Below are 27,500 nucleotides of genomic sequence, written 5' to 3' on the forward strand. Positions count from 1 at the left end.
TATGAGGTCTCTTTGCGGGTCTGATCTGGAGATAAACATGTATTTTGTTTTTTCTGTTCAAAACTAGTTTAAGGTCCATCAGTGGTTTAGGGTTAGTTAGAGTGAGGGTTAGTTAGGGTGAGGGTTAGTTAGAGTGAGGGTTAGTTAGGGTGAGGGTTAGTTAGAGTGAGGGTTAGTTAGGGTGAGGGTGAGGGTTAGTTAGGGTGAGGGTTAGTTAGAGTGAGGGTTAGTTAGAGTGAGGGTTAGTTAGGGTGAGGGTGAGGGTTAGTTAGGGTGAGGGTGAGGGTTAGTTAGGGTGAGGGTTAGTTAGGGTGAGGGTTAGGGTTAGTTAGGGTGAGGGTTAGTTAGGGTGAGGGTGAGGGTTAGTTAGGGTGAGGGTGAGGGTTAGTTAGGGTGAGGGTGAGGGTTAGTTAGAGTGAGGGTTAGTTAGAGTGAGGGTTAGTTAGGGTAAGGGTTAGTTAGGGTGAGGGTTAGGGTTAGTTAGGGTGAGGGTTAGTTAGGGTAAGGGTTAGTTAGGGTGAGGGTTAGTTAGAGTGAGGGTTAGTTAGGGTGAGGGTGAGGGTTAGTTAGGGTAAGGGTTAGTTAGGGTGAGGGTTAGTTAGAGTGAGGGTTAGTTAGGGTGAGGGTTAGTTAGGGTGAGGGTTAGTTAGGGTGAGGGTGAGGGTTAGTTAGGGTGAGGGTTAGTTAGGGTAAGGGTTAGTTAGGGTGAGGGTTAGTTAGGGTGAGGGTGAGGGTTAGTTAGGGTGAGGGTTAGTTAGGGTAAGGGTTAGTTAGGGTGAGGGTTAGTTAGAGTGAGGGTTAGTTAGGGTGAGGGTTAGTTAGGGTGAGGGTGAGGGTTAGTTAGGGTGAGGGTGAGGGTTAGTTAGGGTAAGGGTTAGTTAGGGTGAGGGTTAGTTAGAGTGAGGGTTAGTTAGGGTGAGGGTTAGTTAGGGTGAGGGTGAGGGTTAGTTAGGGTGAGGGTGAGGGTTAGTTAGGGTGAGGGTGAGGGTTAGTTAGGGTGAGGGTTAGTTAGGGTTATAAATGCATCATTTATAAACAGCAGCCCAGACTTCCCTCTCATCTCTCTCTCTTGTGTGTGTGTGTGGTGTGTGTGTGGGTGTGTGGGTGTGTGGGTGTGTGGTGTGTGGTGTGTGTGTGTGTGTGTGTGTGTGTGTGTGTGTGTGTGTGTGTGTGTGTATGTGTATGTGTGGTATGTGTGTGTGTGTGTCTAGGCACCATCTCCAGTGAACCCTGCTCTGGACCGTACAGCCGCCTGGCTGCTGAACATGAATGTGTCATATGACCAGGAGGGAGGAGACCACCGTCAGAGAGACCAGCTCACACTGACCGAGAAGGTGTGTGTGGGGGGGGGTCACACTGGGGGGAGGGGCGAGGTCACACACGTGGGGGGGGGGGGGTGTCACACTGATGGAGAAGGCAGGGGAGGGGGGGTCACACTGATGGAGTAGGCAAGGGGGGTTCCAGACTGTCTACAGTAGGACATTACATCACAACAGTGTCTGAGTGAGGGGGGGGGGGGGAGGGTCGGGGACACAATCTGAAGGAGGAGCGTCTGTACTAACTACAGTGTGTGTGTATGTGTGTGTGTGTGTGTAGTACCAGCAGGAGGTGTGTGTGCTGCAGGAGCGTCTGCGGGGGGCGGGGCTCCGTCTGGAGGAGTGTGAGGCACGGCTGCAGCTGCAGGAGCAGCAGAACCAGCGCGTGCTGCAGGACTACCAGGCCCGGCTGCACCACACGGACCAGCGCCTCACACAACACACACTAGACAAGGACCTGCAGACCAACAGCATCATCACCAGGTAGGAGGGGCTACAGCAGCAGGTAGGAGGGGCTACAGCAGCATCACCAGGTAGGAGGGGCTACAGTAGCAGGTAGGAGGGGCTACAGCAGCAGGTAGTAGGGGCTGCTGCAGCAGGTAGGAGGGGCTACAGTAGCAGGTAGGAGGGGCTACTGCAGCATCACCAGGTAGGAGGGGCTACAGCAGCAGGTAGGAGGGGCTCTCGAAAGGGCGCTTGGGATCCAATGGGACATTGAAAGTGACGCATTCACCTTCCAAGTCACTATCAAGAGCAGACCCCCTACTAGGAGAGGGATCCTCTCCACCGTCAGATCAATCTACGATCCATTTGGGTTCCTTTGCCCATTCATTCTGAAGGCCAAGCAAATCCTCCAAGAGCTCTGCAAAGCAAAGTTGGGTTGGGATGAAGTCATCCCAGAGGAATTTTCCAAGCCACGACAGAGATGGATCACTGAGTTGGATCAGCTATGTACATTCCAAGTTGACATTAGCATGAAGCCTGAAAACTTTGGTCGGATCAGGACTGCAGAGCTGCACCACTTCTGTGATGCAAGTGAGCTTGGTTATGGCACCGTAAGTTACCTCAGGTTCACCAACAGTATGGGAAAGGTCCACGTTACACTCGTTATGGGGAAATGAAGAGTTACTCAAACAGATGACGATTCCCAGGCTAGAGCTTGCGACCGCAACGCTTGCCATTAGAGTGGACAGGATGCTGAGAAGGGAGCTCCAGCTACAACTTGAAGACTCCACTTTCTGGACAGACGGTACATCTGTGCTGAAATACATCCACAACCAAACAAAAAGATTCCATACTTATGTGGCCAACAGAGTTGCAGTGATCCGTGACTTTTCTCAAGAGAAACAAAGGCGTCATGTGAGCTCCAGAGATAACCCGGCTGATGATGCTTCACGTGAGTTACATGTGGAACCATTCCTGAAATCGAGATGGCTAAAAGGTCCTGAATTCCTGGAGAGAAAGGAAACTGAATGGCCAAAGATCCTGGAAAAACTGGGACAAATCCATCCAGATGACCAGGAGGTAAGAAAAAACATCTCTGTGAATAGCACAAGCTCAATCAGCAAACTAATTGAGCCCTACTCATCATGGGGCAGGCTAAAGAAAGCTGTTGCTTGGATATTGAAACTGAAAGGACGACTCCTACTGCTAAGCCAGAAGAAGAAAACTCTCACAACGACTGATCCAGGATCAGATCTGACACCTTCAAAGTCCAAGAAGGAACAAATTGATCAGTTCAAATTGACATATGGAGCAGAAAGTCTGTCTGTGGAGGACATAAATGAGGCAGAAAAGTCCATCAATCGATTCGAACAGAGACAGCACTTTAAACAGGAACTTGTCCTCTTGGAGACCGGGACCTCTTCTGGAGGAGATGGATTAGGGAATACTTCCCGCTGATGCAACAAAGGAGCAAGTGGAATAACCCTCAGCGTAACCTCAGTCCTGACGATGTCGTTGTCATAGTGGATGACACAGCACCCAGGAACTCATGGCTCATGGGCTGTGTGGTGAAGACCTTGCCAAGATCCAAAGGTCTTGTTCGGAATGTGCTGGTGAAAACCAAAACTAACTAACATCCTACAAAGACCTGTTGATAAGCTCTGTCTGCTCCTGGAAGCAGTGGACTGAGCTCGAGCTTTCGAGAGTCAACAGTCAATGGTCAAGATGCATCTAGGTGCATCATTGGGAGTCATGTGCTAGTAACCTCTGACTCCCAGAGGTAATTGTACACACACACACACACACGTGTACATGCCTCTGACTGAACTCTTTCCATCTGACAGCTGGACTATTGCACCTACACACCTACATACACAAAGGATTCAAGCCTATTCATGAACTTTGGAAACAATTATTTAATGTTGATGAATTATGACATTGATGTACCGTGTGGTGTATTGGCTCCTTGAATTATGATTTGAGTAATTGTTTTGCTATGGCGTTAACAATTAGAGGCGGAATGTTGGAGCCACAATTAACTTTAAATTGATTTGACCTGAAAAAATAAAATGTATCAAGAAAAATAGAAATATGAATTATGAAATATGGAATTATGGTTTGCTGTAGTATGAATCTGAATATGAGTGTAGTCAGGAGGGTGATTCTGGGTCTGCTATGCCGCGGCGCCTGTTTTTAAGAGAATCCTCGCCAGGCGGGGAAGCGGAACAGCTTTATGAATTATCACCACAAATCGAAAGTTATTGTCACAAACTGAAAGAAACAATTCGGGATCAATATATTTTGTTTATCACATTGAAGAGCCACAGAGAATATTTTTGTTGAACGTTAATGCGTAATAATAAATAATAATAATAAATGCCTGGATCTCTGCGTTTGCTCCAGCCTGGACAGTCGCTATTTGAAAGGAGTACTTATGTTTTTTTGTTCTTATTTTGATAAAAGAAGCCGTTATAGGAGAGCAGTCTCAGTGCAGTGAGCAGCCCTGAGGTGGGAGGTTGTTCTGAAAGAGAGTTGGTTCCAAGCAGCACGTTGATGAGTTTTAGAGAAGAATGAAAGAAGGGATACCGGTCTGTAGATGGGTCAAGTCATGGAATTGTTGATGATGATAATGATGATGTTGTTGTTGTTGTTGTGTTGCAGGCTGATGTCTGTGGAGGAGGAGCTGAAGAAGGATCACTCTGACATGCAGTCTATAGTCGACTCTAAACAGAAGATCATAGAAGCCCAGGTGAGGTGTGTGTGTGTGTGTGTGTGTGTGTGTGTGTGTGTGTGTGTGTGTTGTGTCAGATGAATGTGTGAAAGGCAACAGCCCCCCTGGTGGTCATGAATGCAACAAGACTGAAACACTGCTATACAGTATCAAGATCACCGTAACCCTCCCCCCCCCCCAGGAGAAGCGGATAGCGTCCCTGGACGCAGCCAACGCCCGTCTGATGAGTGCCCTGTCCCAGCTGAAGGAGCGCTACAGCCTGCAGAGGAACGGCCTGTCGCCCCCTCCCCCCCCCTCCAAGCTGCAGATCACGGAGAATGGGGAGTTCCGTAACTCCAGCAACTGCTAGGCTGGGGGAGGGGGAGGGGGGGGGGCGAGGTAGTGGCTCTGTCTGGACCTACTGATCTACTGACCAACCTACTGAACCTCCTTCTCTGACCTCATACTAATGAACTCCTGCATGCATCGTTAGTTACCATGACTACCCCAGCTCACCGAGCCTGACCCTGACCCTAAACCTCCTGCCCTTAACCATAACCCACACACCTGTGTGTGCAGAGCAGATATGTATCAAATGTTGACAGTATTTTAATTGAACGTTTGGTACAGTATGTTCCCTGTGTTAGACTGTGGGGATGATCCCAGGTTCTGATTGGTTCTGAGGTTCTGATGTTCTGATTGGGTCTCCCTGTAGTTAGACCCTCCCTCCTCTTCTATTATTGGTTTAAAAAAGACAATAATTCTATTGAAGCTGTTGTATGAAGTTGATAAACCCTAACCTAGTTACCGTTGGCTCATCTCTGTGTGGCATACCTTCTAACCCTGTGTGTGTGTGTGTGTGTGTGTGTGTGTGTGTGTGTGTGTGTGTGTGTGTGTGTGTGTGTGTGTGTGTGTGTGTGTGTGTGTTGAAGCTGCAGGTAGAAGTAGTACAAGTATAACAAGTCAATAAAGGTGTAAAAACAAGTTTATTAACATGCAGTTAATAAAACCTCCAGGCCACGCCTCCCCTAGTCCAGGCCACGCCTCTGACCCTGACCCCTGTGCTGGTTAGGTTTTAGACATGATGAGATGTGTTGTAATAACATCACTGCTAATGTAAAGCTATGTTCTGTTGTACGGTATGCTTTAAATTATGTTTCCTGTTTAAATGAGTTATTACATTATTTATGGGATTTCTAGATTGTTTTGTTGTAATAAAAGCCCTTGATGCTGAGTGTCTCAGTGTGATGGATGGTTGGGGAGCTGCCACACGCTGTGTGTGTTCCACGCTGCACAGCCAGGTCAATGATCAGGCCTTCAGTTAGATCAAACATCGCCACCTGGAGGAATTTAACAGCAGGTGCAGCAATTAAGTCTTCAGCAGCAACATACTCTCTCTCTCAGTCTCTTGTTCTCCCTCCCTCTCTCTCCCTCCCTCTCTCCCCCCCCCCCTTCCTCTCTCTCTCTCTCTACCTCCCTCTCTCTCTCTCTCTCCCCCCTCACTCCCTCTCTCCCATGTCATGGAAATCTAGGGTTACCACTTAGTATTTGATGAGATACAAATAGGCACGTACACAATATATGTTCTATTTACTTCTTTTAATGATTGCAAGCATGGGAGTCTGTTTCTAACACACAGAGGGCCCAAAACAAAGTTCCAAGCATACATTTATACTTCCAAACCCCCCCCCAGGGCAGGTCTTCACATGTTCTTATCTGCCTTTCAACATTGAAGCAGTTGGGTAATCTCAAACAGTGGGGTCACGTATATCTTCCTCATATGTCTTGTCAGCTACACATCCTCAGGTCTGGCTTTTAACAGTTCATAAGCAATACGTCTACTTCTCTGTTCTATTAGTCTACTCAAGAGTTGAAGGAAGCAGGAGCTTCAATAAAGATATCTATAACACTTGATTGTTGTCAAAAATGACCTTCTCTGATCATATTTACAGTGGACTCATCAAATAGATATGCCAAATGTATTTGGGGTAAAAGGTGTGTGTACCTGAGCCTGTAGTTTCTGCTTTAGCACCCTAACCTAACCTTACCCTAACCTTACCCCTACCCCAAACCCAACCCTAACCCACTGGACAGGTTTACCAGTCCTACACTTCTGGCATCAAACGCGCTGCTTTCTGGCGTTCGTTCAGCTCATTTGGATTTCAGGATCGTTTTATCAAGGTAGTTTCAAGATGCAGTTCTCAAATATAAAACATATAAACATTCAACTGGTTTTGTTTTCAAGTAATATCTTGCGGTTTATTATGAAATGTGAGGGAATGGAAACTGTGGACAAATGTACCATGTTGCAGTGCAACGTAGGGAGTGGCAGCAGGAGCCGTGATTGGCTGTCCATGCAGGCACACCTGTAGGCTTTAAGTGGTTCACTGAATGTCTTTGTTGGTGAAAGATAAAACTCTGAGGAGGGGGGTCTCACTGAGGGGGGGGGGGGGGGGCTGTGCTGGGAGCACTCTCAGGAAATAGTGCCAGCTGTGATGCATCATTTTTCTATTCTATTCATCTCTCATGAGACAGTTACAGTCTCACACAGTTACAGTCTCACTCACTCACTCGCACACACACACGCCACCGACGCCTGTTCCATTCTCAACTGTGAGGTTTCAGCTTCACGACACCAAGCCTTCAATACTGGCTACAGACTAGAGAAGTGTGTTTGATAATCATGGACTGGATTTACACACCCAATGCATCCATGTCTGCAGTGTGTGCAGTTACAGGTCTGAGACCAGTCCTCTGAAGGTGTTCACTATAGTATAGACAGTATTACAGGTCTGGGACCAGTATGTCTATCTCCGCCCTGCAGTGATTGGCTGCAGGCTGGTTGTCTTGGTGATGTTGGGGAGGAACAGCAGGCCTGAGGCTCTCTCGATGCTCTCTAGAGGGACCAGGAAGCTCTCCAGCGGGAGGGCGGGGTCTACGGGGGCGTTGGGCATCACGTAGGAGCGTAGCTCCACCCCCCCGCCACGCTGCTCCAGGATCAGCACCTTGAAGAAGTGGGTCGGCACGGCAACGTGGTTCCGACCCATCACCTGGTAACGCACGTACATCTTCCCATCCGCCTCCTGTCTGGACACACACACACACACACACACACACACACACCACAGTCAAACCATTTCCATGCTGCTTACAGTTTGGGTACATTGTTGATGACAGGGCTCCATGCTCTCCTGCAGTAAATCTTTGCTTCAATGTAAAAGTCGACATTGTAGTTCATTGCTGTTCTGTTGGATTGCATGTGTGTCTGATGTTCTCACGACCCTAACCCTGACCCTAAGACTGACCCTAACCCTGTCCAGCTGAATGTTGAATGCTTTTATTGTCAATTGTAGATGTCAAAGAAATGTAGTCGATGTTACATTAACAATAAATGTAAATGTTGGGGGGTAGTTAGGGTTAGGGTTAGTTGGTTTTAGGTTTAGTTAGGGTTAGGGTTAGTTGGTTTAGTTAGGGTTAGGTTTAGTTAGGATTAGAGTTAGTTAAGAGTTAGTTAGGGTTAGTTAGTGTTAGTTAGTGTTAGGGTTAGTTAGTGTTAGTTAGGGTTAGTTAGTGTTAGTTAGGATTAGTTAGGGTTAGTTAGTGTTAGGGTTAGTTAGTGTTAGGGTTAGTTAGTGTTAGTTAGGGTTAGTTAGTGTTAGTTAGGGTTAGTTAGTGTTAGTTAGTGTTAGTTAGGGTTAGTAAGTGTTAGTTAGGGTTAGTTAGTGTTAGTTAGGGTTAGTAAGTGTTAGTTAGGGTTAGTTAGTGTTAGTTAGGGTTAGTTAGTGTTAGTTAGGGTTAGTTAGTGTTAGTTAGGGTTAGTTAGGGTTTCATACGATGGTGAAGTGGAACGTCACTGAAGACCCAAACAAGCTGCAACACTGACATGCTGTCAAACTGTAATAACACAGTATGAATAACTGTAATAACACAGTATGAATAACTGTAATAACAGTGTGAATAACTACGCAGGTTTAGAAGATTTATGTTAAAATAGATAAAATCTAAAAAATAAAATTGGTTTTCAGCTGTAATCTTTTGTGGTAGAACATATGATTGATTTTAATTATGATGTGTTGTGTTTGTGTGTGTGTGTGTGTGTGTTGTTATGGTGTTTGTGTGTAGTTTTTATTGTGTTATGATTGTAACAAGTTTGTAATGTAAGTGTGTCTGCGTCCATATTTACTTTTGTGATGTGATGTGTGTGTGTGTGTGTGTGTGTGTGTGTGTGTGGGGGAGGGGGGGGGGGGTAGAGGGCCTCACCTGGGCAGGTAGAGTGGTCCCGTACACACGTAGACGTTGAGGTAGGTCTTAGTCAGGGAGCGACTCAACTTCTCCAGGTTGTTCCAGGCGTTCTGGTTCAGGTGGGGGTTCTGGAGGAGAGGAGGGGAGGAGAGGAGAGGAGGGAGGAGAGGAGAAAGGGAGGAGCGAGGGAGGAGAGGAGAGAGATGATCTTCCAGGTGATCCGTTGGTTCACAGGGACAGGCTAAGTTCTGGTGATGTCATATGTAGAGGAGGAGCTACAGAGTTGTGGGAGAAATGTGCAGCAGAACACCTGATATATGAACCATCAGTAAATATATGGATGAACCATCAGTAAATATATGGATGAACCATCAGTACATATATGGATGAACCATCGGTAAATATATGGATGAACCATCAGTAAATATATGGATGAACCATCAGTACATATATGGATGAACCATCGGTAAATATATGGATGAACCATCAGTAAATATACAGTGCTGCTTGAAAGTTTGTGAACCCTACAGGGATGGTAATTATTTTTGTATAAAATATTAAAATGAACGTATAAAATCTTTATCTAAACCCCAATTCATAATAATGACATTCCAAATAAAGGACACAAAAATTATGATATATTTTCATTGTTTATTTAACAAAAACTCAGATTTCCTGTGTGCAAAAATATGTGAACCTCTTCAGTCAATAGCTTGTGGCACCTCCATTATGACTCGTATAGCCACTAATCAGTCTCTGACATCTGTTTTGAGGGATTTTTGCCCACTCCTCCTTCCAGAACTCAGCCAGTTGAGTGAACTTTGAGGGGTGTCCGGCATGAACTGCCCGCTTCAGGTCCTGCCACAGCATCTCGATTGGATTTAGGTCAGAACTTTGACTTGGCCAATCCAAAACACACATTTTCTTTCTCCTGACCCATTCTTTGGTAGATTTGCTTGAATGCTTTCAGTCGTTGTCTTGTTGGAAGACCGATTTTCAGCCCAGCTTTAGCTCCTTGACTGACGGCTTGACGTTCTGTTCAAGAATCTCCTGGTATACCTCAGAATTCATGGTTCCCTTAATGATGTGGAGTCGTCCAGGTCCAGAGGAGGAAAAGCAGCCCCAGATCTTGACATTCCCACCACCATGCTGACTGTTGGGATACGGTTCTTTTGGTGGTAGGCAGTGTTGGGTTTTCGTCAATCATTGTGGTTTTGATTGTGACCAAAAAGGTACATTTTGGACTCATCTGTCCAGAGAACGGACTTCCAGAAACCTTCAGGCTTGTCCAGCTGGTCTCTGGCAAAGTTAAGAGAGGCAGTTTGGTGCTTTTTTGACAGCAGAGGCTTCTTCTTAGCAACCCTCCCATGAATGCCATTTCGATTTAGTGTTCTTCTTATTGTTGAAGCATGCAGTTACCTGCGATGCAGCAAAGGAGGTCTGCAAATCTCTAGATGTTATGTTTGGATTGGCTTTTACCTGATTTATTATTTGTCTTGTGGCTCTTGGGGATATTTTGGAAGGGCGTCCATTTCTAGGCCGAGTTGCTGTCATGTTAAATGCTCTCCATTTGTAAATGATTTGCCTCACAGTGGACTGATGGAGCTCAAATCCTGCTGAGATGATTTTCTAGCCTCCCCAGACTGATGTGCTCCCACTACCCTCTTCCTGATGTCCTCTGAGATCTCCTTTCCTCTCTGCATGGTGTGTTTTGCATTCACCTGTAACACAAAACTGACCAGGTTTCTTATCTCTATTTATCAGAGTCCCGCCCAAACTCTTTCCTAAAGATCTCTCCTTTGATTGGTTCATTTGGTACGCAATTATTTCCCCACCTGATTCTACTTACCTTCTACTACTTACTTGCAACTTAGGGTTTACTTATTTTTGCACCTGCACTCATTTCTTTATAATTTAGTTGATTATTTGATTTCCTCTAAACAAACATATGGAATTGGTAAATATAAACTTGTTGTTTTATGTCAGATAAAAAAGCCTGGTTCTGATTAAATAAAGATTTCATGGTAAAAACTAAAAATATATATAATTGCACAAGGGGTTCACATACTTTCAAGCAGCAGTGTATGTATGAACCATCAGTAAATGAGAACCATGAGTGTGTTGAGGGTTAGGGTTAGGGTTGGGGTTGGGGTTGGGGTTAGGGTTAGGGTTAGGGTTAGGGAGGTGAACCTGCGGGGAGACGTTGCTGAGGTAGAAGGTTTCGTCCATCGCCTTCTGGCTCCATCGGTGGTTGGCGGCGGCGGCCAGATGGCCCCGGTCCCAGCCGCTGCCCCGGTAGTCCGCGTTGGTCGCCCGGTGGTAAACATGCACCGTGTCGTCCTCTCTGAAGTCGCAGGCCTTCCGGTCGGACGGTCCCGTTAACGCGTCGGGACTGAGGCGCTCGAGCACCCAGGCGGCGGTCCGGTTCCTCGGGTCGTATGACGTCACGTACGACTCCCGGGTCCGGATGTTGGACAGAGACGGAAAGCCGTACTTCACAGCGGCGGCGGACCGCGAGGCCCCGCCGTGGTACGGTGTGAGGTCGGTGGCTGCGTCCACACTCGGTACCGGTAGAACGGGGACTCGGCTGAGCAAACCCCGGTCCTGTTCACCGTTACCGGCCACAGCCGCGCCGAGACCCGCGCCGACCGCCAAGGACATGCCAGAGACGAACCACTTAGAACGGATTATACGATACATATTATATAATATTATAATATAATATAATAATACATATACGAATAACGACGAGAAAACAAACAAACAAACAAACACAGTGTTCTCCGTCAGGTGACCATCCAGGTTGACTTGACGTCAGCGGCGCATGTCGTTGTCATGGAGAACACATGTTTAATGTTTGGGTCGCAGGAATATGACGACGACAGGAGCTCGTCTTACTGCCTCTGACAGAAACGTGTTCTGGATGAGTTCAGTGAGGAATGTTTTTGCAGGTAAACACTAAAAACACAGGTGCATATAAGCATATACGTGAGAGTAGAAACTTTCTCAGAAAGAATAATTTATAAAAAGTTTGTGAAGACAGAGAAATATAAACTGTTTCTACAAACTGTACCCTCCAGATGAACACTGTTGGAGTTTACTGCTGTAGAATCCATATCATAAACTGTAGTACTGTAGTTGACTGTAGTTTACTGTAGTACTGTATTTGACTGTAGTTTACTGTAGTACTGTAGTTTACTTGTCTCAGAGGGCAGCAGCAAACACTAACATCATCATCATCACCTTCATCATCATCTTTACCATCATCATCACCTTCATCATCATCATCTTTATCATCATCATCTTTACTATCATCATCATCACCTTCATCATCATCTTTATCATCATCATCATCACCTTCATCATCATCATCTTTATCATCATCTTTACTATCATCATCATCATCACCTTCATCATCATCACCTTCATGATCATCATCACCATCATCTTCAACATCATCATCATCATGTTCATCCTTCAGTGTTTTCCGCTGGGTGTTGTTCAGTAACATGTCATCATTGGATGATGTTCTTTACAATATTACCGTTTACTTAAAACATGAAGAACAAATTCTACAAAACCATATTGAAGCCAGGTAATAATCTGTAAAAATATAAATGGTTCCAGGGATGTCTTCCTCCTCTACTAATGACTCTGAGAAACAAGGGTTCTAAAAGGGTTCGAAAAGAGTTCTCAAAGGTTCTTAATTTGTTCCTGTAGGGGAACCCTTTGAAGAGCTCTTTTGGGTTCCATTTAGAACCATCTGTGAAAGGGTTCTACATTGAACCCAAAAGGGCTCTTCAAAAGTTTCCCCTACAGGGACAAATTAAGAACCCTTTTAGAACCCTTGTTTCTCAGAGTGTACAGACACTTCCTGCTACGAGCAAATCATTGATTCATAAACATTATATTAGTGTTCCTCCACCCAGTTAAGGGGAGGCTGGTGGAGGTAGAACACCAGGGGAGGCTGGTGGAGGTAGCAATCAGAGGACGGGCTCCTTGTAATGCATGGAAACATGCAAACACATGACACCATTAACCCTAACCCTAACCCAAACACATGATACCATTCCTTATTCCATTCCATGTATTACAATAACCCTGATTCCTGCCTCCAGCCCCTCCCAGACTCAGGTCAGTCAGGGTGTTCCTCCTCCTCCTCCTCCTCCTCCTCCTCCTCCCCCCTCCAGACTCAGCTCAGTCAAAGTGTTCCTCCAGCTCCAACTCCAGAGTTAGGGTTAGGGTCAGAGTCTCAGGGGTCAGAGGTCAGAGAGGTGGAGCCTCAGAGGTCAGAGAGGTGGAGTCTCAGAGGTCAGAGGTGGAGTCTCAGAGGTCAGAGAGGTGGAGTTTCAGAGGTCAGAGAGGTGGTCTCAGAGGTCAGAGGTCAGACAGTTGGAGCCTCAGGGGTCAGAGGTCAGAGAGGTGGTCTCAGAGGTCAGATAGTTGGAGCTTCAGGGGTCAAAGGTCAGAGCAGTGGAGTGTCATGATGGTGCCGTCTGGGGTCACTGAACCTGTGCAGGGTGGTGGGAGTGGCTCCATCTGTGGTGGGTGTGGTCATGTCTTGAGTGGGCATGGCTTAGCAGGTGGAGAGGAGGCAGAGGAGGCTGGCCAGGGCTGTGGGGAGGCTGAGGGAGGTGGAGGAGGAGAGGAGGAGGAGGAGGAGGCTGAGCAGGGCTGTGGGGAGGCTGAGGGAGGTGGAGGAGAGGAGTAGGAGGAGGAGGAGGCTGAGGGAGGGGGAGGTGGAGGTGGCGGAGCTGCAGTCTGTCTCTCCGTCACAGCGGAGCTGCTCACAGAAGGTTCCCTGGTACTGGACCGGACACACACACCGCTGGTTTTGGACACACCAGCCGCCATTCTGACACAGCAGCAAATCATCATCACACAGGTTGGCTAGGAGACGAGAGGCAGGGGGGAGGGAGGGGGAGGGAGGGGGGGAGAGGAGAGGAGGGGAGGAGAGGAGAAGAGGAGAGGAGGAGAGAAGTGGAGGACACAGGGGAAGAGAGGAGTTAGAGAGTTGAGACTGTGACCTCCTCTGATGGACCAGAACCAGATTAACACTCAGCAAGACCAACACACACACACACACACACACACACACACACACACACACACACACACACACACACATACATACACAGTCAAAACACACACATACACACACACATACTCACACACACACACACTCACACACACACTCACACACAAACATACACACATACTCACACACACACACACACACACACACACACACACACACACACACACACTCACACTCACACACAGTCAGACTTACGGACACAGCCTTGCCTCCAGCTGAAGCCCCTCAGACAGGAGTCACAGCGCCGGCCAGAGGCTCCGCCTCCACACTGACAGAAGCCCGTCTCATTACAGCGGCCGTGCAGGGATCCCAGCTGGCTACAGTTACACTCTACACACACACACACACACACACACACACACACACACACACATACATCAACACACCAATACAGTCAAATGAGATAATTAGATTAGATGACATCATAGATTAGTCAGAACAGCAGCATCATGTGATCACAGACTGGATTCTCTGACTGACATATTTGGATGAAACATGATATTATTACAGTAACATCTCCCCCCTCCCCTCCTCCCCTCCAGAGTGCTGCTGCAGTGTCACCTGTCCTCCACTAGGTGACAGTGTGGTGCTGTGACAGGCTCTGCTTCTACAGCAGTAGGACTGGTAGATAACTCCTCCTACCTATTCTAATGATAATAATAATAATTGATGACATTTATTGTAGAGAGGAGAGGAGAGGAGAGGAGAGGAGAGGAGAGGAGAGGAGAGGAGAGGAGAGGAGAGGAGAGGAGAGGTCCTCCAGACTGACCGATACAGACGTGGAGGTCGTCCAGGTCAGCCGAGGCGTTGCGGTAGTATCCAAGGCGACAGTGCTGGCAGTGCTGCCCCCTGGTGTTGTGTCTGCAGCTGACGCACGTCACAATGTTGATGAAGTCTATGTAACTACAGCGGTTAGAGTGGCCGTAGCACTCACAGTCTGGGGGGGAGGGGGGGGGAGGGGGGGGAGAGAGGAGAGAAATGTTAGTACCAACAGGAGAGAAGGAGGAGAGGGAGGGCTGATTTATGAAGCTTTAGAAGTTTCATCCCTTTAATTCACTCAGGAGTTCATCTGATCTGGTCTTAGTGATGTCATCAGGAGACCAGTTCAGTTGCCAGGGAGACAGAGTTCAGTTGTCAGGGAGACAGAGTTCAGTTGCCAGGAAGACAGAGTTCAGTTGTCAGGGAGACAGTTCAGTTGCCAGGGAGACAGTTCAGTTGCCAGGGAGACAGAGTTCAGTTGCCAAGGAGACAGAGTTCAGTTGCCAGGGAGACAGAGTAGTCGAGTAGTCGACACACACACACACACCTGTACACACACACACACACACACACACCCCCACCCCCCCCCCCACACACACACACACCTGTACACACACACACACACACACACACACACCTGTACACACACACACACGCACTAACACACACACACTAACACACACGCACACACATACAAACACACACACACACACACACACTCACAAACATACACACACATACACACGCACACACATACAAACACACACACACACACACACACTAACCATCGAACCCTCTACTGCAGGAACTAGTCACATAACAAAGGCTGGGGGGCTGATGGGTAATGCTGTTCTATCATAGGCAGAGGGGCTGATGGGTAATGCTGTTCTATCATAGGCAGAGGGGCTGATGGGTAATGGTGTTCTTACCTGGTGAAGCCAACAAAAGTCAAACAACAACGTGAACATGGAGACAGGTGGAGTCAGGAAGAGAATCGACACACGGGATTGGTCATTTTTCCACAGTTGTAGCTATAATAACCCCACAGTAACCACACCCTCAAAGCCCCCCCCCCCCCCCCACTCACACACACACACCTCTACTGTTCAGTCTGAATCTGAACATGGATCGTATATAGATTAACCTTTACATGTAGAGATTATAGATTAACCTATAGATTATAGATTAGAGGTATAGATTATAGATATAGATTATAGATTAGAGGTATAGATTATAGATATAGATTAAAGATTAGAGGTATAGATTATAGATTAGTGGTATAGAAGTGTGGATGCAGCTCCCAGTAGGATCTCTTACCTTGGAAGTGGACGTACGTCCCAGGGGACAACCTGCGGAGGGTGGGCCCACCAGAGACCAGCTCTTTAACAGAAAACAGCTCTGTCACTGTGATGTCATCACTACGAGACACACCCCAGAGGAGCCAAGTGCTACTACTGGCTACTCTATTAATAACACACCTAGGTAGTTTGTAGAACACTAGGTAGTTTTATGGACAGCAGGAAGTTCTAGGGTTAGGGTTGGTATTCAATCACCTCCCGATTTTCAGAATAACCCCAAAAACATGACTCTTCTTCTGGTTCATGATTCTCAACAAAATGATGTCTTCTCCCCCTCCCCCCTCCCCCCTCCCCCTCCCCCTTCACCACACAACACAACATCCAACACACTAACACTACACTACTTCTATTGATCAATATACCTTTTTTTTTTTTACCTTTTTTCTCAAAGTATTTCTTTTCAAAACCATTTTCTTTTCTCTCTTTCTTTTTCTCCTCCTCCTCTGCCCTGTCCCCCTTGGCGTCAGTAGCTGGGAGCAGCAGAGAGATGGTGAGACAACAGAAGATGATTTACTCTCTTTATTCAGGCTTTGATTGGTCTGTTAATATAACACAGGTGGAACATCTCCACCAATAGGAACAAAGACATCTGCTGCTGAATCACAATCTACCTTTTCCCTCTTTGACCTTTTCTTCTTGATTATTCTGTCTTTTCTCTTCTTTTGACTCAACATCCTGTCCTTCCTTGACAGACAGACCATCACTTTTCAACACACCAGCATCTGGGATGACATCACTCTCTGGGATGACATCACTCTCTGGGATGACATCACTCTCTGGGATGACATCACTCTCTGGTATGGCATCACTCTCTGGGATGACATCACTCTCTGGTATGACATCATTCTCTGGGATGACATCACTCTCTGGGATGACATCACTCTCTGGGATGACATCACTCTCTGGTATGGCATCACTCTCTGGGCTGATATCACTCTCTGGGATGACATAATTCTCTGGGATGACATCACTCTCTGGGATGACATCACTCTCTGGTATGACATCACTCTCTGGGATGACATAATTCTCTGGGATGACATCACTCTCTGGGATGACATCACTCTCTGGTATGACATCATTGTCTGGGATGACATAATTCTCTGGGATGACATCACTATCTGGTATGACATCACCCTCTGGGATGACATCACTCTCTTGGATGACATCACTCTCTTGGATGACATCACTCTCTGGGATGACATCACCCTCTGGGATGACATCACTCTTTGGGATGACATCATTCTCTGAGGTGACATCATTCTCTGGTCCAGGGTCAGATGTGTCTGTATCTGTGTCTGGTCCAGGGTCAGATGTGTCTGTATCAGGAGGTGAGGTCTGTCCATCAGGAGATGAGGTCTGTCCATCAGGAGGTGAGGTCTGTCCATCAGGAGGTGAGGTCTGTCCATCAGGAGATGAGGTCTGTCCATCAGGAGATGAGGTCTGTCCATCAGGAGGTGAGGTCTGTCCATCAGGAGATGAGGTCTGTCCATCAGGAGATGAGGTCTGTCCATCAGGAGGTGAGGTCTGTCCATCAGGAGATGAGGTCTGTCCATCAGGAGATGAGGTCTGTCCATCAGGAGATGAGGTCTGTCCATCAGGAGGTGAGGTCTGTCCATCGGAGGCTGTAATAGACGTATCAGATGCTGATCTATCTGCTTCAGGAGTGGAGGCTGTCTCTGTGTCCGTTGATGGAGAGGGGGCGCCCGGTGTTGAGGTTGGAGTGTCAGTTGATGTTATTGTGTTAAATGATGTGATGCTTGAGTCAGATGTTGATGTCATTGTGCGAGAGCATGTAATGAAGTCAGTAAATGTGTCTGTTGATGTTGTGCTTGTAGTAGTTATAGAACTTGTGTCAATAATTGATGTGGCTGTAGTCGCTGTAGTCACTGTGTCAGTAGTCAATGTACTCGTGTCAGTCGTTATAGTGTCAGTAGTAGATGTGTCAGTAGTTATAGTGTCAGTAGTTATAGTGTCAGTAGTTGTAGTGTCAATCATAGAGGTGTCAGTAGTTATAGTGTCAGTAGTTATAGTGTCAGTAGTAGAGGTGTCAGTAGTAGAGGTGTCAGTAGTTATGGTGTCAGTAGTTATGGTGTCAGTAGACATTAGTATGTTGGATGGTGTAGTACTGGTGTAAATAGTTGTACTTGACGTGTCAGTAGTTGTAGGTGTTGTGTCTGTAATTGTGGCTGCTGTGTCAGAGAGTGAAGTTGATGTGTCAGTAAAGGTAAATATGTCTGTAATTGTAGTCTGTGTGTCAGTTGTCATGCTTGTGCTGTCAGTCGTCTGAGTGAATCCATCAGAGTCAGGTGAGTCAGAGTCAGGTGAGTCAGAGTCAGGTGAGTCAGAGTCAGGTGAGTCAGAGTCAGGTGTAGCAGCAGCTGTAAGTGCGTACAGAGAGATGATCAGACGTCTCTAATGGTTGACAGAAACCAAACATCCTGTCTGTCTGTTAAACACCCTCTCTGTCTGTTAAACACCCTGTCTGTCTGTTAAACACCCTGTCTGTCTGTTAAACACCCTCTCTGTCTGTTAAACACCCTGTCTGTCTGTTAAACACCCTGTCTGTCTGTTAAACACCCTCTCTGTCTGTTAAACACCCTCTCTGTCTGTTAAACACCCTGTCTGTCTGTTAAACACCCTGTCTGTCTGTTAAACACCCTGTCTGTCTGTTAAACACCCTCTCTGTCTGTTAAACACCCTCTCTGTCTGTTAAACACCCTCTCTGTCTGTTAAACACCCTGTCTGTCTGTTAAACACCCTGTCTGTCTGTTAAACACCCTGTCTGTCTGTTAAACACCCTGTCTGTCTGATATGATTCTGACGTTGGCTCCCTGGTGTTGTGTGAGAACCTTTCCATGTTTCAGACTCAGTAGAAATGAGACACCCCCGTTGGTCTGATGTGATCTCCCCCCTCCTCCCTCCCCCCTCCTCCCTCCTGCCTAGTAAAGTACAGTATGATGTAGTCTATTAGTCTGGTAGTCTGGTAGTCTATTAGTCTGGTAGTCTGGTAGTCTATTAGTCTGGTAGTCTGGTAGTCTGGTAGTCTATTAGTCTGGTAGTCTGGTAGTCTGGTAGTCTATTAGTCTGATAGTCTTGTAGTCTATTAGTCTGGTAGTCTATCAGTCTATTAGTCTGGTAGTCTGGTAGTCTGGTAGTCTATTAGTCTGGTAGTCTATTAGTCTGGTAGTCTGGTAGTCTGATAGTCTGGTAGTCTATTAGTCTGGTAGTCTATTAGTCTGGTAGTCTGGTAGTCTGGTAGTCTATTAGTCTGGTAGTCTGGTAGTCTGATAGTCTGGTAGTCTATTAGTCTGGTAGTCTGGTAGTCTGGTAGTCTGGTAGTCTGGTAGTCTATTAGTCTGGTAGTCTGGTAGTCTGGTAGTCTATTAGTCTGGTAGTCTGGTAGTCTGGTAGTCTGGTAGTCTATTAGTCTGATAGTCTTGTAGTCTATTAGTCTGGTAGTCTATCAGTCTATTAGTCTGGTAGTCTGGTAGTCTGGTAGTCTATTAGTCTGGTAGTCTATTAGTCTGGTAGTCTGGTAGTCTGATAGTCTGGTAGTCTATTAGTCTGGTAGTCTATTAGTCTGGTAGTCTGGTAGTCTGGTAGTCTATTAGTCTGGTAGTCTGGTAGTCTGGTAGTCTATTAGTCTGGTAGTCTGGTAGTCTGGTAGTCTGGTAGTCTATTAGTCTGATAGTCTGGTAGTCTATTAGTCTGGTAGTCTGGTAGTCTGGTAGTCTGGTAGTCTATTAGTCTGGTAGTCTATTAGTCTGGTAGTCTGGTAGTCTATTAGTCTGGTAGTCTATTAGTCTGGTAGTCTGGTAGTCTGGTAATGACTCCTCCACCACTATTCTCATCTGTTCTCATCAATCTGAACAACTGCAAAAGATATAATATTGAGGTATCAGAGATGATGTACAGGTGAGAGGTCATTCTGGGGGGGGTGTGGGGGCTTACCGTTCTGTGGTGTGGTCACCGTGGTAACCTTCCCATCTGGTGGCGGGGAGAAGGGGCTGGCAGAGCCTGGTGTGGAGCCAGGTTTAGAGATTGGTTCTAGGCCTGGGTCTGGGTCTGGATCTGGATCTGGATCTGGGTCTGGGTCGGGTTCTGGTTCTGGTTCTGGTTCTGGTTCTGGTTCTGGGTCTGGTTCTGTGTCTGTGTCTGTGTCTGTGTCTGGGTCTGGGTCTGGGTCTGGGTCTGGGTCAGACAGCACTTAAGGGAGAAATGATAACAGTCTGTTTACCTTTCCACTTGGGTATTAATCAAGTAATCATCTGTCTGTCAGTCTGTCTGTCTGTCTGTCTGTCTGTCTGTCTGTCTGTCTATCTATCTATCTATCTATCTATCTACAGATGATACTATCTGAAGCCTACTGCCTCTTCACAACACCGTCTCTAACGGAATACGTTCTGGGTTACCGTTTGCAGACCAGGACAAGGGGTCTGGGGGGGGGGGGGGGGTGTTCAGGTTGGGAGGTTCATGCCTCCACCAACCTTGCCAACCTCCTTATGCAACCTTCTGCCCTCGTATTTACCTGCCAGTATAGCTAGATAACACACACACACACACACACACACACACACACACACACACACACACACACACACACACACACACACACCTCCCAGTACAGCTAGATAACACCACCACACAGAACGTGTTCTTTGGTCAGCAGAAGCGACCCCCCAGAACGTATTTACGTGGAGACTGGACTCCTACTCATCTCAGTAGTCTCCCACCTGGTTCTTCAGCGCCCCCTGCTGGAGAGGCTGGAGAGTCAACCACTGTTGTCACGGTAGCAGCGAAGCTGGGTGTGTCTACCAGGAACAGAACAAGATGAGGTCATATGCCTGAAGTGGGTCATGTGACAGGGTTAGGGGCTATCTCATATTCAAACAACGAACAACAAATTCTATTCTATTTGCTAAGTAGCTACATAGATTAAGAAACACGTACACACACACACACACACACACGATATGGTATTATCCTGCTCAAACTAGACTGATTCATTATGCTGTCCATCTGATATTTCATTAACAGTAATGAGATGCAGACTCAGAGCTCTGCTGTGTGGAGTCTCCCTGCTCCGAGGAGGGGCAGGGGGGTGCGTGTGTGTGTGTGTGTGTGTGTGTGTGTGTGTGTGTGTGTGTGTGTGTGTGTGTGTGTGTCTCTGAGCGGGAGGAGGCATGCTGATGTTTTATTAACGCTGTCCTCCTGTGAGGCTGGTAATTACCACACGGCCGAGGGACACACACACACACACACACACACACACACACACACACACACACACACACACACACACACACACACACACACACACGGCCGAGGGGACACACTCACATCTCACTTTTTACATAAAACAGACCTAATTATCATCTGGGACACGCTTCCACAGGCTGGCCATCACACACACACACACACACACACACACACACACACACACACACACACACGCAGCCTGGTAATATTAAATGAACAGTGCTGCATGTGATTCAGAGAGCTGCTGGGACATTAGTGGAATTAATGAGGAAATACTGTCCTTCCTCTGATGATGATGATGATGATGATGATGATGATGAAGGACCTCAATACTGTCCTGTCCTCTGGTGGTGATGATGATGATGAAGGACTACATGTACATGACCCCAGCAGGGCTTCCCTGGTCCAGATGACCTCTCACCTCCTAACAGACATCATCTAGGTTCTAATGGAATACAACTCCCACATATGTATATACATATTAAACAGAGACCTCTTCCCTCCTCCTCTCCTCCCTCCTCCCCTCCCCTTCTCCTCCCCTCCTCTCCTCCCCTTCTCCTCCCCTCCCCTCCTCCTCTCCTCCCCTCTCCTCTCTCCCCTCAACTCATCCTCTCCTCCTCTCCTTCCCTCCTCCCCTCCCCTCATCCTCTCCTCCCCTCCTCCCCTCCCCTCCCCTCCCCTCCTCTCCTCCTCCCCTCCTCTCCTCTCTCCTGGGTCCTACAGATATGGAGTCTGTTGTATAACTCATCTGGACTAATGCTTAGTGACGTCTCTGTAGGTTCTACCTACCTGCAGGGCAGTTCTGTGTAAAAGGACCCATGAGAATCAAAATGTGAAATTTATCAGAGCATATCAAACTGAGAGTCATATGAAAAAGAAAGTCTATATTTTTGGGAAATGAAAAAATCAATTTCTCAACCATCTTCCTCATTAAAGTAGGGAGAAGCAAAGACAAAGACAGTTTATTGGCTATGCAATCAATTCTCATCAATTGTTGGAATGTGGTAATTTTTTTGCACACACCCCCCCCCCCCGAGACAACACACATGCACTGCACCCCCCCCCCTCTGAGACAACACACGTGCACACCCCCAAGGGAGAACAGAGCTCTGGGCTCTGGGCACCCCTGGAGCAGTTAGGGGTTAAGTGCCTTGCTCAAGGGCACAACGGCAGTGGTAGGCACCTGGATATGATGCCAGTAACCCTCCAGTCACCAGCTCACATCCGGCTCCCTCCTGGAGCGGGGATCGAACCAGCAACCTTCCGATTGCTGGCCAGCCTCTCTAACCTCCAGGCTACCTGCTGCAAAGGCTTTGACTTCTGGTCAAACATGGAAAAGTGTCTAAAACCTCCACCAGAAAAGGGTTTAGAAAAAAATCAAGCCTCATTAAGGTTCAAGTGTAGACCCCAGTCAACTAATATCAACACTTATATTTCCTTTTTAGGAAATGGTTTGGCTTCTGTAAGATTAAGAATAAATTGCTCACTCTCTGGGCCATTCTGTTAATAAAAACCCACGTCAGATATTTTCACATTTCTCTGCCTCATGAGGAGTGAGGATAAAGGAAGTTACCAAAAGTAAGAAACATCGGTAGACCTACTAAATACTTGTTTTTACTAAGATCGATTTCGTTTATGAATTAATAAGTGATTCAAACTGGTCATTCTGTTATCAAATCTGCAATAGAATTACTGAAATTAAATTGGCTGCATTCACTAATTGTACAGGTTGTACAGAACCTGCAGTCACTACCTATCTTCCACCATAGATAATGTTAATAAAAATAATTTTAAAAAAAACAACTAATTCTTCCTTCTTCTAGCATTGTGACTGCTGACGTGACTGCTGACGTGTCTTGTGTTTTGTGAGTTTTTATCAATTTCCCTTTTTAATGTTATTTATAAATTGATAAAATAATACATTATTACCTGAATGAGAGAGTCTGTATTATATAGCTATCATATACAGAATGACATTCAAATACACCACACTCTTTATGAACGTCTGTACTGAACTCCCATGAGAAACCCAATACACACACACACACACACATCATTAGCCCTCAGCCACAAACCATGTTACACAGAAACACACTCTCAAACCCCCTTCATAAACCATCATTAGCCCTCAGCCACAAACCATGTTACACAGAAACACACTCTCAAACCCCCTTCATAAACCATCATTAGCCCTCTGCTACTGAAGAGACAGAGAGAGACAGAGACAGAGGGGGGGGGGGGAGAGAGGGAGGGAGGAGGGAGGAGGAGGAGGGAGAAGAGAGGGGGGGGAGGAGGAGGAGAGAGATAGGAGGAGGAGGGAGGAAGAAAGAGAGAGAGGGGAGAGAAGGAGAGAGGACAGGGGGGGAGGGAGGAGAGAGAGACAAGCAGCTTCTCTTGTTTAAAGATGATCTTACTTACTGCCTTGAGTCCCAGCAGCCTCACCTGAGAGAGAGGAGGGGAGGGAGAGAGAGAGGCAGAGAGAGAGAGAGGGAGGAGAAGGGGGAGGGGGGGAGGGAGAGAGAGACAAAGAACAAATTGGGATTTTAATCATTTATTTTCACAGAATCACAATGTCTTAATTTCTCCATCAGAGAGGAGAGGAAGGCTAGGCGTACGTCACATGACATCAGCTCAATGTCCTGTACACAACCTTCCTGTCATCAGACCGCTCATATAGACATACAGCCCCTACAGCCCCCTCCCGCTACAGCCCCCACCCCCTACAGCCTCTCCCCCTAGAGCCCCTCCTCCTACAGCCCCCACCCCCTACAGCCCCCACCCCCTACAGCCCCCACCCCCTACAGCCCCCACCCCTTACAGCCCCACCCCCTACAGCTCCCACCCCCTACAGCCCCTCCCCTACAGCCCTGTGTTGTGGTTGTGTTGTGGTGCTGTTGTGGTGGTGTTGTGGTTGTGTTGTGGTTGTGTTGTGGTCATGTTGTGGTCGTGCTGTGGTGGTGTTGTGGTTGTGTTGTGGTTGTGTTGTGGTCATGTTGTGGTCGTGCTGTGGTCGTGTTGTGGTCATGTTGTGGTCATGTTGTGGTCGTGCTGTGGTCGTGTTAGGGTCATGGTCAGGTACAGTTGTGGTCAGAAGTTTACATACATTTGTAAAGAACATGTATGTCACGGCAGTCTTGAGTTTCCAATCATTTCTACAACTCTTATTTTTCTGTGATGGATTGATTGGAGCACATACTTCTTTGTCACAAAAAACATTCATGAAGTTTGATTCTTTTATGAATTGATGAAAGGAATGGCTAAATCAGGCTAGAATTAAGGTCTTAGAATGGGCTTCACAAATTCCTGACTTAAACCCCATCGAGAACATGTGGAGTGTGCTGAAGAAACAAGTCCGTGTCAGAAAGCCAACGAATTTAGTTGAACTGCACCGATTCTGTCAAGAGGAGTGGTCAAAGATTCAACTAGAAGTTTGACAGAAGCTTGTGGATGGCTACCAAAAGCATCTAATTGAGGTGAAAATGACCAAGGGACATTTAACCAAATATTAGCATTGCTGTATGTATATTTTTGACCCAGCAGATTTTGTCACATTTTCAGAAGACCCATAATAAATTCATAAAAGAACCAAACTTCATGAATGTTTTTTGTGACAAAGAAGTATGTGCTCCAAACAATCCATCACAGAAAAATAAGAGTTGTAGAAATGATTGGAAACTCAAGACTGCCATGACATACATGTTCTTTACAATTGTATGTAAACTTCTGACCACAACTGTACGTACAGGCGTTGGGTTAGGGTTAGGGTTACGTACAGGCGTTGGGTGATCCGGTGGGCGTGGGCAGGAAGGAGCCAGGTCTCCATGGCATGGCCTTGTAGCCCCTGAGGCAGCGGGAGCAGTCCTGGCCGGTGGTGTTGTGGTCACACTGGCACTGCAGGCTGCCGTCTCTGACCACACACTGGCCCGCGTGGAGGTTACACTTACACCTGGGGGGGCACAACATTACCACAACATTACCACAACATTACCACAACATTACCACACCATCACCACAACATTACCACAACGTTACCACAATGTTGACACACTCACACACACACACACACACACACACACACACACACACACACACAGACACACACACACACACACACACACACACACACACACACACACACACTCACACAAACACACATACACACAAACACACGCACATGCTGTCAACTGTTGACTTCAACAGATTATGGTGAAAGGTCTATGAAGGTCTTTGAAGTTCCGTTCTGCCTGCCTGTCCTGTCTGTCTGTCTGTCTGTCTGTCTGTCTGTCTGTCTGTCTGTCTGTCTGTCTGTCTGGCCATGATGACCACCTTTTACTAATCTGCACACCCCTAGAACATCCCCCCCCCTCCTCCTCCCCCTCCAGAGAGCTTTAAGTCATAATTAAAACATGGTGACAGTCACAGATACTCACCCTAGCACTTAAACACACACTCACACACACACACACACACACACACACTCCCATCAGGCACCTCTCCACCTCTCCTCTCCTCCTTCCCTCCTCCTCCTCCCCTCCTGTGTGTGTGTGTGTTTGTGTGTGTGTGTGTGTGTGTGTGTGTGTGTGTGTGTGTGTGTGTGTGTGTGTGTGTGTGTGAGTGTGAGTGTGAGTGCAACATTCTTGTGCCCTCCAGGAGAGCAGGGAAGCTATCCGGCTGCTACAGGACACACACACACACACACACACACACACACACACACACACACACACACACACACACACACACACACACTCACACACACACACACACACACACACACACAAACACACACACACACACACACTCACACACACACACACACACACACACACACACACACACACACTCACACACACACACACACACACTCTCACACACACACACACACACACACACACACACACACACAACACACACACACACACACACACACACACACACACACACACACACACACACACACACACACACACACACACACACACACACGGTGGCAGGGCTCATGAGCTCATGTTAGCGGAAGGTGCCAGGCTGTGTTGGACCATCTGGAGGGCGGAAGGAACAAACTCCCTGTTAGGAAGAAACCTTGAGAGGAACCAGACTCCAGAACCCTAACCCTAATCCACACTACACTACTGAGAATAATCCACACACACACACACACACACACACACACACACGATGCGATTGGTAAATCCATTTATTTTAAATAAATGATATCAAATCATTGATTCTCCTTCTGTCGAGGGCTGACGCTAAGATCATCGAACAGCTAAAATAGTCCTCATCTCAGAACAGCTAAAATAGTCCTCATCATAGAACAGCTAAAATAGTCCTCATCTCAGAACAGCTAAAATAGTCCTCATCTCAGAACAGCTAAAATAGTCCTCATCTCAGAACAGCTAAAATAGTCCTCATCATAGAACAGCTAAAATAGTCCTCATCTCAGAACAACTAAAATAGTCCTCATCTCAGAACAGCTAAAACAGTCCTCATCATAGAAGAATGTTTGATGAGGAGTCGCATGCTGCTGGACATCCACACACACACACACACACACACACACACACACACACACACACACACACACACACACACACCACGCATGCACACACACACACACACCCACGCATGCACACACACACACACACCCACGCATGCACACACACAGACACAAATGAGAAGATATTCAGTTCTGACTCTCCACATAGACCAGCAGGTCCAACACCAGGACAGAAACCAGCAGGTCCAACACCAGGACAGAAACCAGCAGGTCCAACACCAGGACAGATCCATCTGGACTCCAGAACCAGACGGGGGCCGGAGCAACAACATCACACTCACACATCTAATCAGCTGAAGCGAAGCTGAGACAGTCAACGGTTGATACTGTTACACACACACACACACACACACACACACACACACACACACACACACACACACACACACACTCACTTACTCACACTCACTCACTCACTCACACACACACACACACACACACACACACACACACACACACACACACACACACACACACACAGAGGAGAAGAGCTGAAACATGGCTCTGTGGGGCCATGACAGGACATGACAGACATGCAACCACAGTTAACTGGACTCAGTCAGCATTACTGTGTGTGTGTGTGTGTGTGTGTGTGTGTGTGTGTGTGTTACCTGGCTGGTACCTCTATGTTGGAGATAGCGTAGAAGTATTTGAGGAGGTTGTCTCTCTGTACGTATGTTCCTCCCAGCGCGGGCCTCAGCAGACGCAGACGCAGGTTGGTGAAGGTCAGGTAGTCTCTCAGTCCCTTGGTTCT

At 47.0% G+C, this 27,500-nt stretch overlaps 3 protein-coding genes across 3 annotated transcripts in view; 1 reads left to right on the top strand and 2 right to left on the bottom strand.

Annotated features, from left to right (window-relative positions):
• dab2ipa (DAB2 interacting protein a) overlaps positions 1-4,840 on the top strand; it is a gene marked incomplete at its 3' end in the record, with an annotated part of 15,979 nt that extends 11,139 nt beyond the window's left edge. Inside the window, exons 14-17 of the mRNA XM_083674042.1 lie at positions 1,212-1,334; positions 1,597-1,799; positions 4,422-4,509; positions 4,673-4,840. Coding sequence (XP_083530168.1) covers positions 1,212-1,334; positions 1,597-1,799; positions 4,422-4,509; positions 4,673-4,840 — 582 coding nt within the window. The remainder of the gene's footprint in view (positions 1-1,211; positions 1,335-1,596; positions 1,800-4,421; positions 4,510-4,672) is intronic.
• A 2,362-nt stretch (positions 4,841-7,202) lies between these two features.
• endog (endonuclease G) lies at positions 7,203-11,525 on the bottom strand. Its single transcript, XM_083673896.1, has 3 exons — positions 10,903-11,525; positions 8,731-8,840; positions 7,203-7,557 (listed from the first exon to the last, which is right to left on the bottom strand). The coding sequence occupies exons 1-3, from the start codon at positions 11,410-11,412 to the stop codon at positions 7,278-7,280; spliced, it is 900 nt and encodes a 299-aa protein (XP_083530022.1). The 5' UTR covers positions 11,413-11,525; the 3' UTR covers positions 7,203-7,277.
• Positions 11,526-13,177: 1,652 nt separating this feature from the next.
• The window catches only part of ntng2a (netrin g2a), a gene marked incomplete at both ends in the record, with an annotated part of 22,873 nt that continues 8,550 nt past the window's right edge, over positions 13,178-27,500 (bottom strand). The window contains 7 exons of the mRNA XM_083674043.1: positions 13,178-13,251; positions 13,438-13,602; positions 14,006-14,140; positions 14,580-14,747; positions 23,605-23,628; positions 24,960-25,132; positions 27,358-27,500. The exon at positions 27,358-27,500 is cut by the window's right edge and continues 522 nt beyond it. Coding sequence (XP_083530169.1) covers positions 13,178-13,251; positions 13,438-13,602; positions 14,006-14,140; positions 14,580-14,747; positions 23,605-23,628; positions 24,960-25,132; positions 27,358-27,500 — 882 coding nt within the window. The remainder of the gene's footprint in view (positions 13,252-13,437; positions 13,603-14,005; positions 14,141-14,579; positions 14,748-23,604; positions 23,629-24,959; positions 25,133-27,357) is intronic.

This window comes from Argentina silus, assembly GCF_951799395.1.
Source record: "Argentina silus genome assembly, chromosome: 7".
Taxonomy (NCBI): domain Eukaryota; kingdom Metazoa; phylum Chordata; class Actinopteri; order Argentiniformes; family Argentinidae; genus Argentina; species Argentina silus.

Excerpts from the sequence above, each read along its gene's own strand:
- endog (XM_083673896.1), bottom strand. The coding sequence starts at position 11,412 with ATGTATCGTATAATCCGTTCTAAGTGGTTCGTCTCTGGCATGTCCTTG. Across the intron at positions 8,841-10,902 it reads TCAGCAACGTCTCCCCGCAG|AACCCCCACCTGAACCAGAA; the intron begins GTTCACCTCCCT and ends CCTCTCCTCCAG. Across the intron at positions 7,558-8,730 it reads GGACCACTCTACCTGCCCAG|ACAGGAGGCGGATGGGAAGA; the intron begins GTGAGGCCCTCT and ends GTGTGTGTCCAG.